Source organism: Prionailurus viverrinus, chromosome C2 (assembly GCF_022837055.1).
Source record: "Prionailurus viverrinus isolate Anna chromosome C2, UM_Priviv_1.0, whole genome shotgun sequence".
NCBI classification, from domain to species: Eukaryota; Metazoa; Chordata; class Mammalia; order Carnivora; family Felidae; genus Prionailurus; species Prionailurus viverrinus.
Genome location: NC_062569.1, coordinates 34,282,010 through 34,303,521, shown reverse-complemented (window position 1 = coordinate 34,303,521; position 21,512 = coordinate 34,282,010). Strand labels below are relative to the sequence as shown.

The following is a 21,512-nucleotide window of genomic DNA, read 5'->3' as shown; positions in this document are numbered from 1 at the left end:
TTTTTTTTAACGTTTATTTATTTTTGAGACAGAGAGAGACAGAGAATGAATGGGGGAGGGTCAGAGAGAGGGAGACACAGAATCTGAAACAGGCTCCAGGCTCTGAGCTGTCAGCACAGAGCCCGACGCGGGGCTCGAACTCATGGACCGCAAGATCATGACCTGAGCCAAAGCCGGCTGCTTAGCCGACTGAGCCACCCAGGTGCCCCAGTACCATCCTGTTTTAATTACTACAACTTAGTAATATATCTTGCAGTCCAGATTTGAGATGCCTTCAGCTTTGCTGTTCTTTGTCACATTTGCTTTGGCTATTTGGAGTGTTTTGTGGTTCCATACTAATTTTATGATTGTCTGTTCTAATTGTGTGAAAAATGCCATTGGTATTTTGATAGGGATTGCATTAAATCTGTAGATTGCTTTGGATAGTAGAGACATGTTAACAGTATTTGTTCTTCCGGTCCATGATCATGGAATGTCTTTTCATTTCAATGTATCATCCTCAATTTCTTTCATCAGTGTCTTATAGTTTTCAGAGTATAGGTCTTTCACCTCTTTGGTTAGGTTTATTTCTACATATCCTATTATTTTTGGTACAATTTTACCTTTTTTTTTTTTTTTTTAGTGTTTATTTGTTCTTGAGAGAGAGAGAGAGAGAACATGAGCAGGGGAGGGGCAGAGTGAGAGAGGGATGCAGAATCTGAAGGAGGCTCCAGGCTCTGAGCTGTCAGCACAGAGCCTGATGCGGGGCTCGAACCCACAAGCTGTGAGATCATGACCTGAGCTGAAGTCAGATGTTTAACCGACCGAGCCACCCAGGCACCCCTTTTTGGTGCAATTTTAAATGGGATTGTTGTCTTAATTTCTTTTCTGCTGCTTTATTATTAGTGTATAGAAATGTGTATAGAAACAGATTTCTGTATATTGATTTTGTATCCTGTAACATTACTGAGTTCATTTATCAGTTCTAGTAGTTTTTTGGTGGAGTCTGTAGGGTTTCTATATATAGTATGTCATCTGTGAATAGTGAAAATATTACTTATTCTTTACCACTTTGGATGCCTTTTATTTCTTTTTTCTTGTCTGATTGCTGTGGTTAGGACTTCTAGTACTACAGTGAATAAACGTGATGAGAGTGGACATCCTTTTCATGTTCCTGGTCTTAAGGGAAAAGCTCTCAGTTTTTCACCTTTAAGTATGATCTTAACTGTGGGTTTTCCATATATGACCTTTATTGTGTTGAAGTATGTTCTATCTACTCCTAATTTGTTGAGGGTTTTAATAATGAATGGAGGTTGTACTTTGTCAAATGTTCTTTAAGCATCTGTTGAATTGATCATGGGGTTCTTATCCTTTCTCTTATTGAAGTGTTGTATCATATTGATCAATTTGTGAATATGGAACCGTCCTTGCATCTCTGGAATAAATTCCACTTGGTTATGTGAATCATTTAAAAAAACTTTTTTTTATATTTATTTATTTCAAGAGAGAGAGAGCTAGTGAACGAGCACTAGCAGGGTAGGGGCAGAGAGGAGAGACAGAATCCCAAGCAGGCTCTGCACCATTACTGCATAGCTCAGTGTGGGGCTTGCGCTCACAAACAGTGAGATCATGACCTTAGCCAAGATCAAGAGTCAGATGCTTAATCGACTACGCCATGGGGTACCCCATCGTCATTACTGCTAATGACCAACATTAGGAAGCAGCATGTGGGAATATTAAACTAAGCATGAGATGAAATGTAACAAAGCATACATACAGGTTAAAAAATGATTTTCATAGGATTGTTAGGGAGAACTACAGATAGCAGTTTCTTTGAAAAACGTGAAATTTTAGATCACCACATAGTCACTATCAGCCAGCATAGAACAGGGCTCTTAATAAGCAAGATAAATATAATCATGGAATTATCATGTTTCAGATTTAAAGAACATTAGTCCCAACAGCCAAACCACAAAGGCATTATTTTTAATTCCAGGAGTCATAATTTATTAAAGATACCAATAAACCTGAGCATCGTTTTCAGACCTGTGTTGTTTTCTTTTTTAACCTCACTCAGCATAAGTTAAATGAAATTATTCTCTCAATTAAGGGATGGGGGCAGATGGCATTTGAAATTGTGTCCTGTGTGTTAGGGAACAGGGCAGGTTGTACAGAGGGTAGAAGGAGGTGGTGACTATACTTTCTGGGAATTTTTGAGAATATATCAGAAGCATGGGCAGAAATGTGAGAACAGTGAAGCATATACAGTAAAACTATGAAGAAGTATTTCTTCACCCATCTAGACATTATCTGAATTAGCCCAGTTGTCATGATATATATGTCATCACTAATTAATTGTATCCCTTCCTGCGAAGCAGAAATATCTATCCCACTTAATACGCCCAGTGTCTTTGTTGCATAGTCTTTCTTATATAGTTGTTTGTAATCATTGAGCAATACAATGCAAGCCAGTTCCTCAGGAAAATTACAAGTCTTTTAAAGGTGCAATATTTTGTGAAGTATTTCAAAGAGATGTTGGAAAACTGCTTGAAATACAAGAAAAACTAGTTGACTTCTGACCAGTCGGTCTAATTAACATTTATGTGAAAAATATTAACAAGGGTGGTGAGACACTGGTAGTAATTTAGAAGACATGAATTTTATCATCAAGAGATTAAGATTGGTCTTTGAAGGAAAGTTTTGAGCTGTTGGTACTATATATAATTCCATTTTATAAATGTAAGTTGAGCTTTAAATAATGCGAGGGTTACTGGTGCTAATCCCTTTGCATTCAAAAAACCAGGTATGGGGCTGCATGGGTGGCTCCATTGGTAAATGTCCAACTCTTGATTTCAGCTCAGGCTGTGGCCTCATGATTCGTGAGATCAAACCCTGCATTGAGGCTCTGTGCTGCCAGTGTGGAGCCTGCTTGGGATTCTCTCTCTTCCTCTCTCTTTGTCCATACCTTGGCTTGTGTGTGCGTGCTTTCTCCCCTGCCCTCTCAAAAAAAAAGAAAATCCATGTATAACTTTTGACCCACATAAAACTTAGCTACTAATAGATTCCTGTTGACTGAAAGTCATATTTGGTTTACACATATCTAATATATGTATTATATACTATATTTTTACAATAAAGTAAGCTAGAAAGAAGAAAATGTTATTAAGACATAAGGAAGAAAAAACACATTTACAGTATTGTACTGGATTTATATTAAAAAAAACATAATTAGGTGGACCCACACAATTCAAACCCATGTTGTTCAAGTGTCAACTGTATATCCATTGTCTCAGTTGTATCTTTCATAACTGATTATGAAACATTCATATTTCTGTTTGTTTTTTGTCTATTTTTTGAAGTTTATTTATTTATTTTGAGAGAGAGAGAGAGAAGAAAGGGCAGAGAGAGAGTGAGAGAGAGAATCCCCAGCAGGCTCTGAGCACTGTCAGCACAGAGCCCAATGTGGGGCTTGAACTTACAAATCATGAGATCATGACCTGAGCCAAAATCAAGAGTTGGTCACTTAACTGACTGAACCACCCAGGCACCCCTGTTTGTTTGTTTGTTTGTTTGTTTGTTTGTTTGTTTTAATCTATTTTTAAATTATGTAGTGTGTGTCTTACTGATTTGTACAAGTTCTTGGTATTTGGGGGGGGGGGTAGTGAATTTTTGTCATTCATAGGTGTTGGGTGTATATTTTCTCGAAGTGTGGCTTATCTTTGTTATTCTTTTTGTTTTGTTAGTTTTGTTTTGCTTGGTTTTTATCCTCAAGTTCCAGTCAGTGTTCACATTTCCTCAATTGTCATGTCTCTCTCTCTCTCTCTCTCTCTCTCTCTCTCTCTCTCTCTCTCACACACACACACAGCATATCAACTTCATTATTGCTGTTATATGAAATAATGTTGATTTACGTATTTCTATTGGATGTATGCCTAGAAACAGAACTGGTAAGTCATAGGTGTATGTGTGTAATCAGTTTTTAATAGATACTGCAAAATAATTTTCCATATTTATATTCCTACCAGTAATATTTTGAGAGTTTAGTGTCTCCACATCTTTGCTAATACTTGATATTGTCACATTTAAAAACTCTTAAAATTTGTCATGTTCTTTTTCATTGAGTTTCAAATTTCACTTAATTATGTTTTATGTCTTGGAGTTCTGTTTGATTCTTCTTCAGATATATTTGCTCTTTATTCATTTTCAAACCGTCTTTAATTCTTGAAACATACCAACCATATTTATTTTATTTTCTGAGTATTACTTCCAGTATCTGCAGTTTTTCAAGCCCAGTTCTCATTTCTGGTCTTTTCTGTAGCTTCTTGCTATCTGATAATGAGAGTGTTCTCCAGTTTTGTGTTTCTCAGTGTATGAAATAGAGGGTAAATGGGAATCATAGAATAATTTTATGATTTATTAAGCTGCTTAGGCATTATCCAGATGTGTGCTATATAATATAGTAATCAGTAGCCACATGTGTATATTTAATTTTAAATTTAAGTTAATCAAGTAAAATTAAAATTCATTTCTTTTCATAGCCATATATCAAGTTCTCAAGAGTCACTGTGGCTAGTGACTTTTATTGGATAGCACAGAATAGAATATATCTATTATTAGAGGTTTTTTGGGTAGCACTGCTTTAGACAGTTCTGACCATTTGTAGTATGTTAAAAAAGAGTATCATATCTCTTTGTGACTCTCTTTTTAAAGTTTAAAAAAAAATTTTTTTTTTTTTGAGAGAGAGAGGGTGGGTGAGAGGCAGAGAGAGAGAGAGAGAGAGAGAGAGAGAGAGAGACCCAGAATCCAAAGCAGGCTCCAGGCTCTGAGCTGTCAGCACAGAGCCTGATGTGACTCTTTTTTTAAAGATAGATTGCTTTTAAGCTCTATGAAGGTTAGTTTTAAGGTAGATAGTGCAAGGGGATTAAATAAGAAGTTATATTTCTCTTTAGGATAAACATGAAGCATTGCTGAAGTAGAAGAGTATTACTGGAAATGGAGAGGTGAACAGTTGGCAACCCATTAGAATGTAAGATCATTGGTATCTTAGTGGGAAGTCAGGTGAGGGAGGAAAGTGGAATCATGAGTCCTCATATGACTCTGAGGATCCTAGCTCATGTGCTTTGATGCCTATAGTAACAACTCATATAGAGAATTCAGGAGAAAAGGGGTAAAAATACTAGAGAAAATAGATTGGAATACCCAGTAAGTTCATATTTAAAAAGTTGGAATTTTAGGTACCTTGTAGAAAAGGGAGATGACTTAACTTGTTAGAAATATTGTAGAATCCATCTCTGGTCAGTACAGGGAATTCTGTAACAATCACATTTGTCCAGAGTAGCAGTTAGCTGCCTTTGGAGATGGTGAATTTTCTTATATCCTTTAGTATGTGATCATGTGGTGTGAAATTATTTTGCTAGCTTTTGAGAAGTTCCAGGTGTTATTAGATCATCTTTACTGTCTGTACCTTTGGGATTTATGGTGAGCAGTTTTGATAATATCCAGTCCCTACTGTATCTTCATTTTTCATTAATTAAAATTTCTTTTGTTTCTTTTTGTATGTTATAAAATTGGACAGAATTGTTCATTTAAGTTTAATTACTGTAAAGTGTACATCTCTTGTTACCATTGACAACATAAAATTCTCAGTTTAACTAAATTTGAACAACTGCAGGTTTTTGGTGTAAAATTTTTAAAGAAAGATATTTGGGAAATGCGTTTGATAAACTTTCTAATGATAATTTTTTTTTTTTTAACGTTTATTTATTTTTGGGACAGAGAGAGACAGAGCATGAACGGGGGAGGGGCAGAGAGAGAGGGAGACACAGAATCGGAAACAGGCTCCAGGCTCTGAGCCATCAGCCCAGAGCCCGACGCGGGGCTTGAACTCACAGACCGCGAGATCGTGACCTGGCTGAAGTCGGACGCTTAACTGACTGCGCCACCCAGGCGCCCCTTAACTTTCTAATGATAAACTTTAGTTAAATATTAGTGTGACCTGTGGGATCTGTGGTACTTTGTGTAGTGTAAGACGACTTGCAGACCATCAAATCTTAACAAATTTGACGGGACGCGTTTTAAAAGTTATTTATTTTTTAATTTTTAAAAAAATTTTTAAGTAATCTCTGCATCCAACGTAAGGCTTGAACTCAGAACCCCAAAATCAAGAGTCGCATGCTGTGCTGACTGAGCCAGCCAGGTGCCCCTGGACACATTGTATTTAGAAAACAGGAGGGGCGCCTGGTTGGCCCAGTTGGTTAAGCATCTGACTTCGGCTCAGGTCATGATCTTGCAGTTTGGAAGTTTGACCCCTACTTTGGGCTCTGTGCTGACAGCTCAGAGTCTGGAGCCTGCTTCAGATTCTGTGTCTCCCCCTCTGCCCCTCCCCTGCTCATATTCTCTCTCGCTCTCACTCTCTCTCTCTCTCAAAAATAAATAAACATTAAAAAAATCCTTATAGAAAACATGAGGGGTGCCTTGATGGCTCAGTTGGTTAAGGCCAACTTTGGCTCAGGTCATGGTCTCGTGGTTCGTGGGTTCAAACCCTGCATTGGGCTCTGTGCTGAGTGCTCAGAGCCCGGAGCCTGCTTCGGATTCTGTGTGTGTCTCTGCCTCTCTCCCGCTCGCACTGTCTCTCTGTCTTTCTCTGTCTCTCCCTCAAAAATAAACAAACATTAAAAAAATTTAAAAGAAAATAGGAATATGTACTGGAATGTTAAATGTGAAGGATATACTTATGTAACATATATATACACATGTGGATATTATGTATGGCTATATCCAATGTAGTAACAAGTACAAATGTGAAGAGTGATTTTTTTCAACACAAGTATAAAATTGTTCCTTTTTTCTACTCCCCTTTTTAGGATGTGTTTAGCTTTCAAATATCTCCTAATATGAATCCTATCAAAATAAATGAACTGGCAATCCAAAAACGTTTGACTATTCATGGGAAAGAAGATGAAGTTAGCCCGTATGACTATGTGTTACAAGTCAGTGGGCGAGTAGAATATGTGTTTGGTGATCACCCACTAATTCAGTTCCAGGTATGTGTATTCACCGTCAGTTTACCAGAGATATGTGTGTGTGTGTGTGTGTGTGTGTGTGTGTGTGTGTGTGTGTGTGCATTTAATAATTTAAATTTCTGATAAAAATGTGTTGTCACATTTAGAGTATTTAGAACCTATAGAAAATTATACAGAATTAAATAATAGATATTCATAATCCTACCTACCTCTGAGATAACCATTGTTAACATTTTGGCATGTTTTTGTCATTTTACTTAAGGTTATATATATTTTTGGTATAATGATTGTATGTTTAATGTTTGTTTCTAAATGTTTGCTTTCTACTTTTTTGGTTGTTTCAGTGTTATATCATGGTTTCCTGTAGCATTATGAATTCTTAATAAAATTTGCTATAGCTACCTACTTTTTTATCATGTAAACATAATGATTTATTATTTTTTTAAAAGAAAGGCTTAAAACATTTTTTTAATGTTTATTTTCAAGAGAGAGAGAGACAAAGTGTGAGTGGAGGAGGGGCAGAGAGAGAGGGAGACAGAGAATCTGAAGCAGGCTCTCAGCTCTGAGCTGTCAGCAGAGAGCCTGATGTGGGGCTCAAACTCATGAACTGTGAGATCATGACTTGAGCTGAAGTCAGAAGCTTAGCTGTCTGAGCCACCCAGAAACCCCAACATGATGATTTAGATAGAAAATATTCTGCGGGAAGTAAAAAAACAAGATATTTTGATTAAATGGTCACTAAATAAATTGTATAAAAACTTATAAATTTTCATTGTGAATAGAAAACTTTTCAGTTTCTTTTATAGGTTATATATATATTTATATATATAATTACTATATGTATAACATGTAAAATTGCCCTCCCCTCCCTTATTTGTTTCTTCCACATATGGTAGGAATTTTGTAAGGGTTAGGTCTGGACATCCTCAAAAGACTTCCTCTGTGTTTGACATTCCTATTTCCATGCAATCATGAATTGACTTATAGTGCCTCAGATTGTTTGTCGAATAAAATGAAGTTTAAATAAGATAAAAGCAGTGCAGTACTCCTCCCCCACCACTGTCCTTTTAAAGGATAGAATTAATGGCTTTGACTTCAAGGAACTTGAAGATACTTTTGTTGCAATTGAATTTGGAGACTAAAAAATGGTCATTACATAAAGAATAATGCTAAATGCCAAGTTAGGGGTAAATAGTAACAGGATTTTATAAAGATATGTGTTTATTCTTATTTGTGATTTTTATTGTTTTGTTTTAAGCAAGAGGGATAGAGACATACTAAACATTAAGTGATGTCTATTTGAGAATAAGGAGCTGTGATATATTAGCGGCTAATAGAGGATTTTACATGTTTCTTTTCACATTTTTAGCATGGCCCTGAATTCTTGTGGTTTAGTAGGTAGAAGGTCTAGAAGCAGTTATAACTTCTCTGCTTTGAGAGCTATGGCATTCTAACAGTCAACACTTGAACTCTAGCCCATGAGACGAAGAAGGAAGATGAAAAGTATTTGGTGGTAGCATAGGAGTGTTGACTTCTTTATGTTTTGCCATCCTTTAAGTAGCCTTCTGCTTCTTTAACACTTTTTTTTAAACTTTAATTAGTGGAGGGTATATTGTTCTATTCAAACTAGGATTTGTTATAAAGAGAAACAAAGGCTTGTATACGTTTTTGTACAGGGTCATAGTGAAAGAGAAAATATACCATGTACTCAAAGGAATGTGAAGGAGTGGAATGATAAATATTTCATAGTGAAAAATTTTTTATTGAATATATTTAGCATAATATCATCTAACTGCCAATTACAGACAATTCTGGAACTTTTTTTTTTTTTCCAACGTTTATTTATTTTTGGGACAGAGAGAGACAGAGCATGAACGGGGGAGGGGCAGAGAGAGAGGGAGACACAGAATCGGAAACAGGCTCCAGGCTCTGAGCCATCAGCCCAGAGCCTGACGCGGGGCTCAAACTCACGGACCGCGAGATCGTGACCTGGCTGAAGTCGGACGCTTAACCGACTGCGCCACCCAGGCACCCCTGGAACTTTTTTAATTTCAAAAAATTGTACTTCTTGGTTCTGAATTGAATACAATATGTTGAATCATACTTTGTCTGTATATGAGATTTATTCTTCTGAGAAATACATTAGGTTTCTTTCTTCTCAGCTTGTTAGGAATCTTGGTAATGTGAATAACCACTCCTTTTCTTTTGTTTTTTTTTCTTTTCTTTTATTAAAACAAAAAATTTTTTAAATGTTTATTTATTTTTGAGAGAGACAAAGCGTGAGTCGGGGAAGGGCAGAGAGAAGGGAAACACAGAAATCCAAAGCAGGCTCCAGGCTCCCAGCTGCCAGCACAGAGCCTGGTGCAGAACTTGAACCCACCAACTGTGAGATCATGACTTGAGTTGAAGTCGGACGCTTAACTGATTGAGCCACCTAGGCGCCCCTCCTTTTCTTATATGCCTTTGGAGAGTCATCCTGGTCTCATTGAAATAAAACAAAGCATCAAGCTCAGATGACCAGTATGTTTTTAAAAGGAAGATAGTAATGGTTGTCTGGAGCCCTGTGCTGTAAAGGTACCAGGCTTCCCTCAGGGATCCATCCGAAAGTCTAAGTTGACTATCTCAGGATGTGAAGAAATGGCCAAATGTGTACTACATGTTCACTTGTCCTGACTGATTGGTCAAAGCTTGCACTGTGATATCACAGTCTCTCCTGATCAAGTCCCACCCCTAGAAAGGTGAGCCGATAGGTCAAACTGTCCTGTATTAAGCACAAAGAAAAGGCAAAACATCTACACTGAGGAGGTACATGTTTCTTCAGGGTTTAGCAAACAAACAAACAAAAAAGATAGATTTAAAGATGCCAGGAATGTAACTCAGCTCTTCTGATTTTCCTTTCATGTATTAAAAAGAGGAAAATATCTTTTATAGGGTTGTTAGGAAAATTAGCTATAAATAATCTTATGTTCTTAGGTGTTCAATTAATGGTAGCTATTTTATGTTGTGATTTTAATTTCTCATATTCTTGATGTTAAGATATATTTTTACAGTACATTTGATATAGTGGTGTTCATCTTAATTTTGTTCTTCTATCAATTTACGTTTTTGTTTGTTTTTGTTAAGTAGGTTCCACACTGGGTGATGGGTGGGTGTGGCAGGGCCTGAACTCACAACCCTGAAATCAAGGCCTGAGCAGTGATCAAGATTTGGACTGTTAACCGACTGAGCCACCCAGGTATCCCTTGATTTAAGTATTTGCTTGAAAATCCTTACCTTATTCTTTCCTTGCCACTGTAGTATATCCGGAACTGTGTAATGAATAGGACCTTGCCTCATTTTATGCTTGTGGAATGTTGCAAGATCAAGAAGATGTATGAACAGGAAATGATTGCCATAGAAGCTGCCATAAATAGAAATTCATCAAACCTTCCTCTTCCTTTACCACCAAAGAAAATGCGAATTATTTCTGTAAGTTTCATGTGTGAACTTTTGGTAACCCCAAAAGCATGTGATTTTGTTTTAGGTGATGTGCTTCAGCCTCACACATATTTTCTCTGTTGATTTTTCCTTCTGTGAAAACCAATGCAGATTTGCCAAAGATCAATTACCATTTATTGGTAATTTTCTTTTTCTTTCTTTCTCTTTCTCTTCTTTCTTTCTTTCTTTCTTTCTTTCTTTCTTTCTTTCTTTCTTTCTTTTTATTTCTCTTTTTCTTTCTTTCTTTCTTTCTTTCTTTCTTTGTAATTATCTTTCTAACTACTATCCTTTTTCCTCAGTGCAAGCTGCATATAAATATAAATATGTTATTTCTGGTTTTGGTGTTCTTTTGGTGCCACAGATAAATGTCACCAAATTAAAAATTTCTTGAGATTACAGCTAAACATAGACTTCAGGGAGCAATTTGAGACTTTCTAGTAGAAAAGTTAGACGTGCAGAAATAGTTGGTTTACTGGTATAGTTCATTTCTATCAGCTTAGCTATGAGAGTGTTTTTGGTATAACTTGCCTTCTTCTTACTGAATACTTTTAGAATTTAAATATATCAAAAATACCATCTTTTCCAGAATGTAATATATTTATATAAAGCAAATCTTAAATTTCTGTATCAATTGGAACAGTTAACATTTTTCAATAGTTATTCAGTTTTAACAGATTGTATATTTAATCTCTCTTGTTGAGGATTAAGATATTAACTGTATATTTAAATGGTCAATTTTTTTTAATTTTTTTTTTTAACGTTTATTTATTTTTGAGAGAGAGAGAGCATGAAGAGGAGAGGGAGACACAGAATCTGAAGCAGGCTCCAGGCTCTGAGCTGTCAGCACAGAGCCCGACGTGGGGCTTGAACTCACAAATTGCGAGATCATGACCAGAGCCAGAGTCGGTCACCCAACTGACTGAGCCATCCGGGTGCCCCAAATGATCAATTCTTAAATTGTTTTTAATGTTAATTTTTGAGAGAGGGAGAGAGACTGAGAGTGGGGGAGGGGCAGAGAGAGAGGGATACAGAGGATCCAAAGTGGGCTCTGTCCTGACAACAGAGCCTGATGTGGGGCTAAGACCCACGAACTGTGAGCCGAAGTTGGACAGGCACCCCTAAATGGTCAATTCTTAATTCATCCAAAGCTTTCATATTATTTGTTTATGGTGCTTAATATAGTCACTTTCTTAACAGTATTGAAATGCTGCCAGTGTTTTGCCTAAGAACAAAGTGCTAATGGTTGTGGTGCTTATTTTAGTACATGTGACTTTCAGTTGTTAGTTCAGAGGTCTATTTTTGTTATTTTGTCAATGGACATGAGAACAGATAAGATGATTTCATTGCTAGCATAGAATATTTATTTCCTTAATTAAAATACTCTATTTCATTCTTTTGCAGCATGTTTGGGAAAATAACAACCCTTTCCAAATTGTCTTGGTTAAGGGAAATAAACTTAACACAGAAGAAAGTGTAAAAGTGAGTACTTGTTAAGATTTGAGTGTTTTTTTAATCTGCTGCATTATTTGAATAACTTACTGATACACATAAGGAATGTCACTTTGGAGATTAAATTTTAGGTATACCGGTCAATTGCACAGGATAAAATATGGCGACTTTTAATGTAAGACAATTAAGAATTTTTGTCTTAAAGTATTCTTTGAATAGTTGGAGATGTACTGGATAAAGTGACATTTTCCCCTGATGTATTATGTAAAAGAACTTGCTTTAGATCAGGAATTCACCAGGTACAGTTTAAGACAAAACTATAGGTCACAGGTTCCTATGCAAGCTTTAACTCTGCTTTGTCAGCCTTGCTGCACCCAGCCTCCTTTTTCAGCCCCCTTTTTTTTTCTTTTAAACTTGCTGAACACAGAGAAAATGTAATACCATTTCCTGGAAGAAAATAGATGACTACATTGTGGACCACAAGTTGTTAACACATGGAGATTTATTGCATAACCCCATACAATTAAGTAAAGACTTAACAAGGCATTTTGTCTTAAAGTGTAAAGCATGCATTTTCCCCTATTTTGCTTGGCAGGAAATTAAGTGAATAGTTTTGTGATCCAAGAAAGAGATTCACTTAGTTTGAGATGTTTGCTGGCATGAGGACATATTCAGGAGCATCTTGCCAAAGATTACCAGTGACTTGCTTTTATAAATGGACTTTAAAGATCCTTTAGTTAGCTGTCATTAAAATAGGACTTTTTTTTTGCTTTTACATTCTCAGCTAGGTTTTAATTTTTAATGAGTGTGTTTATGACCAGTTGGCCTTTGTTTTCTGTTTTAGTGGTAATTGTTTTTTCTTTTATTTAAACTTTCCTTATTAATTTGTGTCCAGTTGCAAAAGTAGAACATGATTGTTGCAACAGGTAAAAAAATTTAAATGCCAGTCATGAAAACAGTTATTGATCTTTTTTCCCCAAATTGACTTGAGAAGCCTTCCTCCTATTAATTTTCTGAATAAGTTTATATAGAATTAGTATTATTTCTTCTTTAAATGTTTGGTAAGATTTACTCCAAGACATCTGACCCTAGAGTTTTCTTTGTGGGAAGGTTTTTAATTAGGAATTTAATATCTTTAATGGATATATAGTCATATTTTTATTTCTTTTGTGTCAGTTTTGATAATTGTTTTCTGAAGTATTTGTTTTAAGTTGTTAAATTATTACGTTCATAATAGCCCCTTAAATTAGTTTTCTATTGCTGTTTAGCAAATTACCACAAACCTAGCAGCTTGAATACATATTTATTAGCTTGTATATCAGTCAGAAGTCTAGGTGTGGTGTGACTGGGTTTTCTGCTTATGGTTTTACAAGGTTGAAATCCAGGTGTTAGGTCGTATTTCTTCTGAAGACTCTGGAGAAGAATTTGCTTCCAGTGTGATTCAAGTTATTGGTCAAATTCAGTTCCTGGAAGTTGTAGAACTGAGGTCCTCATTGCCTTGCTGGGTCTTGGCAGGGGATTGACTGGGGATTGCTCTTAGTTACTAGAGGCATCTTTCAAGCCTGGCTCTGTGGCTCTATTTTTAACTCTATAGAAATGGAGAATTTGTCAAGCATCACATTCTTCCCACATTTTGAATCTCTTGCGGGGAAGAGCCTGGTCCCTTTTTGATGGCTCACTAATATCTCCCTTCTTCAAAGTTAGCTATGTCAAATAGTATAACCTAATCACAGGAGCGAATCCATTATATTCACAGACCCAGAGATCCTATGGGGCACATGATTCTCTACAGTTTGTAGTGAAAATCCTAGGTGTTCAGTGAAGATTCACTATTCTCCCTGGCTGGCACTTGAATATCTTTTGACCTTTTTTTTTTTTTTAATTTTATTTTTTATTTGTTAACAAATTTGTAAATTTGTTAAAATTTACATCCAAATTAGTTAGCATATAGTGAAGCAATGATTTCAGGAGTAGATTCCTTAATGCCCCTTACCCATTTAGCCCATCCCCCCTCCCACAATCCCTCCCATAACCCTCAGTTTGTTCTCCATATTTATGAGTCTCTTCTGTTTTGTTCCCCTCCCTGTTTTTATATTATTTTTGTTTCCCTTCCCTTATGTTCATCTGTTTTGTCTCTTAAAGTCCTCATGTGAGTGAAGTCTGTCTTTTGACCTTTTAAGTGTGCTTAGAATTCTGTAGCATAAAGCTTTCTGATCAGTCTTTTCCTAGCCTTGTGGTGTTCCACTTTTCAGGTATGAATATTCACATTCAGTGCTGTCCCAAATCTAGAAGATGACACTAGTGCACACAGAGCTCAAGAAGCCCTCTGGTTATAGCTCTAGCGGGAAAGAGGTCTTCTAACTCTGAGAGAGAGTGAGGATCTTCCCACTTTTCCCCTCTATTATTTGTTTCTTGTTGTTTTCTCTGTTCTCATTTGCCCCAGTTTCTAAGAAGTTCTGTGGCATTAGTAGCAGTGGTGGCAGTGGTAGTGGCAGCAGCAATAGCAGTGGGGACAGGACTAAAATGCAGAGAGTTGAACCTTCCTCTATGTTTAGAAGAGTTGTAGTATCAGGAGAATGGGGCAGATCCTCACTGGCTTTTTTGTTTTCCTTTCTCCTTTTCTCTTGTGCTATTAGGCATAGTTCTAGGAAGTGTGGGTGAATAAAGCCTCAGCTTTCTGGCTGGGTGATTAAAAAAAGGGGAGCCCCAGACAACCAAAAAGTACTTGGATGATTGGAGAGTGGGAGGAGCTTAGGAGAGCAACCCCTTTAAGCTGTTTATGCTTACAGGTTTATTCCTAAACTGTACATATGTGGATCTGAGTCTTAACTGCCAACACACTTTGAGAAATGAACTGTAGCATAAACTACCACCCAGGTCTCAGTCTGGTCACTGTATACTGCACACATAGGACAGATCCAATAGCTCTGTAAATAATTTGACTGAATTGGTATTAGAACCATAGCTTCAAGGGGCTTGTTGCACCATGGAGTCTTAACCTAATCATTGTCTGCTAAAATATATTAACATTTTCTGTAGGATATAAACAAAACCTGGAGTCCCATAACATAGTGGTCAGAATGGTCTGGGATGCAATTTAAAATTAATTGGCATATGAAGAACTAGGATGATATCAAGTTGTATGCATGATGATAATCAACAGGTGTCAGTGCTGAGATGACATAGATGTTAAGTCACTTATAAAAATGCTGCAAGTAAGGGCAAACACAATTGAATGGAATGGAAAACTGGAAAGTCTCAGCCAAGAAATAGAAGATAAAATAGGTACCATTTGGAAAATTTAGAACTGAAAAATACAGTAACTTATAATTTATAAAGTCATTGAATGGACTCAGTGGTAGAAATGTAATGAGAAGGGAAAGTCAGTGATTTGAAGATTAATAAAAATAGTTTTCATTTTGAACAAAATAGAGAAAAATGATTGAGGGAGAAAAAACCCTTTACAGCCTCATATACTGTGCAGCAATATCAGAAAGTCAAACAGTATCAGAACGTTGAACATCAGAAGGTAATCTGAATTTCAGAAAGAAAAAGAATATAGTTCAGAAAAACTTTTTAAAGAAATTCTCACTGGGAGCTTTCCAAAGTCGGTAAAAGACATAACAGATTCAAGAAACTCAAATGAACCAGAAATTGGATAAACACATAGAATTTTAAGTTTAGGTACATCTGATATCACACTTATTAGTCCAATATCCTAACACTGCCCGGACTAGTTATATGGTTCTCAGCACTCTTATATTTAAACTATTAAAATATATGACCAGAGGCACCTGGGTGGCTCAGTTGGTTACGCGTCCTACTTTGGCTCAGGTCATGATCTCACAGTTCGTGGATTCAAGCCCTGCATCGGGCTCTGTGCTGACAGCTCAGAGCCTGGAGCCTGCTGTGAATTCTGTGTTTCCCTCTCTCTCTGCCCTTACCCCGTTCTCACTCTGTCTCTACCTCTCAAAAATAAGTAAACATTAAAAAAAATTTTTAAATAGGGGCACATGGGTGGCTCAGCTGGTTAAGCATCCAACTTAAACTCAGGTCATGATCTCACAGTTTGTGAGTTTGAGCCCCGTGTCGGGCTCTGTGCCGACAGCTCAGAGCCTGGAGCCTGCTTCTGATTCTGTGTCTCCCTCTTTCTCTGCCCTTCCCCCACTCACGCTCTCAAAAATGAATAAACATTAAAAAAAATTTTTTTTTCAACCATAAAATATATATAACCTGAAGAAAGAAACTACCTTAACGTTTTTCTCTTTTCATTTCAGTGCCAAGAACACTAAATAAATACTTGTGATATGAATTAATACATTTTAATGTAACGATCTCTAACATCTTTATTTTCTTAGTTAAAGGTAGCATAACATTCCTTCCAAAAGGCAGAACAGATCTGCTTTACAAAGTGATGCACTCCATGAAACTATGGGAATTTCAGACTATTCATATCACTGACATTTTTTTGTGACTAGTATGTACAGGCAGAAAGTAGTAGATTTTGGCCATTATTACTGAACAAGAAGGAAATTAGGTGCAGTGTTGGGAAAAGTTTCATGTCCTGCCCAACACAGAAACATGTTTAATTGTTGATTTCAGGAATGTAGTCTATCCTCCTTGCTGTAGCAGAGTGGGGAAGTTCTCTGCATGCTAAAGCCTACCTTCTCTTGCTCTCCGCATGTTTTGGGGCTTGTGCAAAAAGGGTTTCCTTGGAAGTTTACTGAAGTTGGACAATAAAACATGACTGTATTAAGCATGATGGTGCTCCAAAATTCTTTACTTTTCAAATCTTGAAGATGATTCAGACCAAGCATCAGGAAATGGGACAATTTTGACAAAATTCCATTTGATACAAGTTCAGAGTATAGTTTTTCATGTCTGCTATCATGAGAGATTCTAAGTTCAGAAAACATGTGGGGTTTTTTTTGTTTTGTTTAATTTTAAGTGTAGGTCATTTTTAGTACTCTTTGTTGTTTTTAAATTTTTTCTTTTTTAACATTTATTCATTTTTGAGAGACAGGGAGAGAGAGAGCATGAACAGGGTAGGGGCACAGAGAGAGGGAGACTCTGAGCTGTCAGCACAGAGCCCGATACAGGGCTCGAACCCATGAACCGTGAGATCGTGACCTGAGCCACACAGGCATCCCTCTTGTTCGTTTTTTTTTTTTTTTTAATTTTTTTTTTTTTTCAACGTTTATTTATTTTTGGGACAGAGAGAGACAGAGCATGAACGGGGGAGGGGCAGAGAGAGAGGGAGACACAGAATCGGAAACAGGCTCCAGGCTCTGAGCCATCAGCCCAGAGCCTGACGTGGGGCTCGAACTCACGGATGCAAGATCGTGACCTGGCTAAAGTCGAACGCTCAACCGACTGCGACACCCAGGCACCCCTCTCTTGTTCGTTTTTAACCAGGTATCAACTTGAATCATTTTAGTGAATTACTAGATTTCTCAAGTAGATACAATCTTAATGACTTAATCTTAAATCACACTTTGACTAATTATAATTAGATAATGAGTAATATTTCAACACTTTTTCAGAATATGCAGGGTCTCTTTTTTTATTGTTACCATGTCTTGGTTAGAGTCTTTATTATTATTTTTTTCTAGATCATACCCTTTGCTATTCTTGTTTATAGTTAGTACAGAACTTTTCAAGTTCATTATACTTGCGTTTTTTTTTACCTTTATATCCAGCTGATCCATAGTTTTACTTCATTCCTTATATCTCAATTCTGGTAGAAGTTGGTTGATGGAATTATAACTAGCAGTTTTTGTTTTGGTTCTTTCAATACTAGCTGACATTTATTGAGTAATTATGTAGTGGACTCCTATATGTTTTTGTTCTCAAAAATTGTCAAAACCAAGAGATGCTAACATTTTTCCAGTTCAGCAATTTATTGTAAGTAGCTTTTTTAAATCACAAAAACATTGAGAAACATTTATTTCTTTATAGTCTACTTGTTATTTTTTGAATAAACTATTTCATATGTAAAAGGTAATAGAATTCATAAGACTTATAACTGTTCAGGGTCACCGAAAGTAAGAACTGAATGTCACTTTTATCCTGAAATTCCTACCTTATATCCTATCATACAAAAGATACAGAATGTGTTTTTTGTTTTTAAATTTTTTTTAACGTTTATTTATTTATTTATTTATTTATTTATTTATTTATTTATTTTTTCAACGTTTATTTATTTTTGGGACAGAGAGAGACAGAGCATGAACGGGGGAGGGGCAGAGAGAGAGGGAGACACAGAATCGGAAACAGGCTCCAGGCTCTGAGCCATCAGCCCAGAGCCCGACGCGGGGCTCGAACTCACGGACCGCGAGATCGTGACCTGGCTGAAGTCGGACGCTTAACCGACTGCGCCACCCAGGCGCCCCTAACGTTTATTTATTTTTGAGACAGAGAGAGACAGAGCATGAACAGGGGAGAGGCAGAGAGAGAGGGAGACACAGAATCCAAAGCAGGCTCCAGGCTCTGAGCGGTCAGCACAGAGCCCAACGCGGGGCTCGAACTCACGGACCGCGAGATCATGACCTGAGCCGAAGTCGGACGCTTAACCGACTGAGCCACCCAGGCGCCCCCAGAATGTGTTTTTTGTATGTTTTGTTTTACTTAATGATTTATTGAATCTTCACAAATGTAAGAGCTAAGTGTACATGTACTTGATCTGTCTCCATTTCTCTTTCTCTCAGCATGCGTGCGCACACACACACGCATGCACACAGACCCTATACAAAATTTTGACTTTTAAAAAAAAAATTGAGAATATTTAATAGTCAAAAAAGTCAGGAGCAAGATTCACGGTAAGTATGATTATATTAAGATCCTCTGTAACTGTTTGATGTTGGATTACATATTTTGCTTTCTTGTAGTATACCTCATGGTCAAAGCAAAGAAAACATGATCAGTTATAATATTCAGAATCTCTTAAGATAAACAAACTAGTCATTCATGTGTTTGTAGCTCATCCTGATACTGTTGTAAATTGAGAGATATTTGTGGCTCCTTATGAAGGAAACACAGTGGGAAGTAAAGTGGGCATCATCACTCATGCCAGCATGTTTACAGTAGGTAAAATAACATTTCACGTATCTTTCTTCTATAGAATCTTTCACTGGGTAGATTTAAAATATAATATGAAGTACAATTGAGGAAAAGTTATTCTGTAAGAGACAAAAGTAATTCACTCTCAGTTTTATACTCAACCATGTGATGGTTTATGTTTAATTGAATGGTAATATTTGAACTTCCCAAAGAAATAAATGTACTGTGTGTCTTTCAGGAAATTTTGAATGCATATTTTTTCCCCAGATTGGGTTTTGGGTAAGGTTTAGGCAGCAGGTACTTTGTTGTGCCTATGTAAGGTCAGATATAGATATGAAATCCAAGCATAAATACTTTGATCATCAGGTGAGCCTATAGTGGAATTAAAGTAGTCTTAGGGACATGACGTTCATAAGCAGGGTTCATGTGTGAATAGATGAAAACCCCCACCCTACCTCCACCTACATCTTTACATGGAGATTTGTGGAGGATCTGGTGCAAATGAAATAACCTGCATTTTTCTGGAAGAAAAATACTCTTTAACCCCTTTACTTCATCCCAGCATATTTGCCGTCTTCAATCTTCCCCGCCCACATGACTTCATAATTTAGTAACAGTGATCTGACTTCATAATTTATTAACAGTGATTTATCTATATTTGGTGAGTATTGGATTCCTTTTTTTATTAGCTACATAATTTGATCTTCCTCATTACTTGCTTTCCTTATCTTATAAATAATAATGGACTAGTATTTCATTGTTCTAATGTTCTATAACTTCTCAATAGAATAGGTTGACCAACAGGAGGTATCCATCACAGCACGTCGTCTTTAGGTAGCAGAAAACCTGATAAAAAAGGGAGCTTAAATAAGGGCTTTAAAATTTTTAATATTTGTATTGAATGTGAGGAAGGCTCATCTTATAGAAGAGTAAATGGCTCTGCAAGTTTTCAGCAGTTAAGTAATGGTAAGAAATGTTCTTGCAGTGATGAAACAATAATTTTACATTTGAGACTGGTTAGTCATGGTGCTGGTTGGCCAAAAAACATGTAGTATGGAGAGGAGACAAGTGATTAGGTTTATTCAGGGTATGGACCTCAGTTGTGTGTGACAGAGGGAGAGACCAGCATTGGCAGAGAGTTTTAGGGAAGGCAAAGGCGGACAAAGCTGATGGGGAAGGAAGGGAAGGTGTTGGTCATTGAAATGAGGCTAAAAATGGGCAAGGGGATTTTCCTGTGGGAGTGTCAGAGTGAGTTAGAAGGAGAAGTGGCTAGAAAGTGAGATGTAGCAATTAGTGATTGGGAGTTGCTACGGTGTGGCAAAGTCAGATTCTGCATGTGATTGGGTTTGTGGGGCCGAGGGGAAGGAGAGGAAGTACTGTGGAGATTTTGAGGTCAGGAAACTCGGAGGTCAGATGGATTGATTGCTTTAGGCATGTGGGCCCTGCCTCAACACCTCTTAGTTTTTTTCCCCTCTCATTTGGATTTTTCACATCTTGGAAAACAATTACTGATATGCTCTTTGTAAGAAAATTGAAAAACTGTACCTCCTTTGCTTATTATTCTTAAGCCTTTGCCTGTAGCCCAGATACTTCTTCAATTCCAGACTCCTGTTATGACAGGTGTCAGTACACATTTCTGTGTGTGTGTGTGTGTGTGTGTGTGTGTGTGTGTGTGTGTGTTATTTATTTTTGAGAGAGAGAGAAAGAGAGAGACGGTGAGTGTGAGGGAGGGGCAGAGAGAGAGAGCAAGAGAGAGAGAGAGAGAGAGAGAGAGAGAGAGAGAGAGAGAGAGAATGAATCCCAGGCAGGCTCTACCTTGCTTGGTTGGGATTCTCTCTTTTCTTCTCTTTCGGCCCGTCCCATGCATGCAGGTGAGCATGCTCTCCCTCAAAATAAATAAACATTAAAACGAACAAAAAAAAAGAGGGACATCTGGGTGGCTCAGTTGGTTAAGCATCTGACTTCGGTTCAGGTCATGATCTCATGGTTTGTGAGTTTGAGCCCCTCATCAGGCTCTGTGCTGACAGTTCAGAGCCTGGAACCTGCTTTGGATTCTGTGTCTCCCTCTCTCTCTGCCCCCTCTCACTCACACTCTGTCTCTCTTTTTCTCAAAAATAAATAAACATGATTTGCACTTTCCTGAGTAAAAAAAAAGAAAAAGATAATGACTAGTGCATAGTGATGGAACCTTTCCTAACCTCCTGATAAACTAAAATTACCATTCATTGTGTGTTCATTAATTGATGCTCAGTTTTCCTGAGGTATCTCAGGGAGGAAAAGAAAACTTCATAATCTTGAGTTTTGTGCTCTTCCTATCTTCCATACAATTTTACTAACACTAAATTCCATCTTTTGAGCATTTCATGAGAGGGCCATTTCTTAGTTGCTTAGGAGAAAATAATTATGGTTCTTATAGGCAATTGCAGTTTTCTTTACAGAATAAAGTAATTGTTATTCCTATTTTGTCTTGGCCTTTAAAAATACTAGTATTGTCAGTGTCTCATAGTTTAGATACTTTGAGTATAA

The 21,512-nt window shown here is 37.0% G+C and overlaps 1 protein-coding gene across 3 annotated transcripts in view; it reads left to right on the top strand.

Annotated features, from left to right (window-relative positions):
* PIK3CB (phosphatidylinositol-4,5-bisphosphate 3-kinase catalytic subunit beta) overlaps positions 1–21,512 on the top strand; it is a 186,342-nt gene that overhangs the window by 96,229 nt on the left and 68,601 nt on the right. For all 3 annotated transcript variants that reach the window (XM_047874706.1, XM_047874708.1, XM_047874707.1), the window contains 3 exons: positions 6,843–7,022; positions 10,299–10,469; positions 11,880–11,957. In XM_047874706.1, coding sequence (XP_047730662.1) covers positions 6,843–7,022; positions 10,299–10,469; positions 11,880–11,957 — 429 coding nt within the window. The remainder of the gene's footprint in view (positions 1–6,842; positions 7,023–10,298; positions 10,470–11,879; positions 11,958–21,512) is intronic.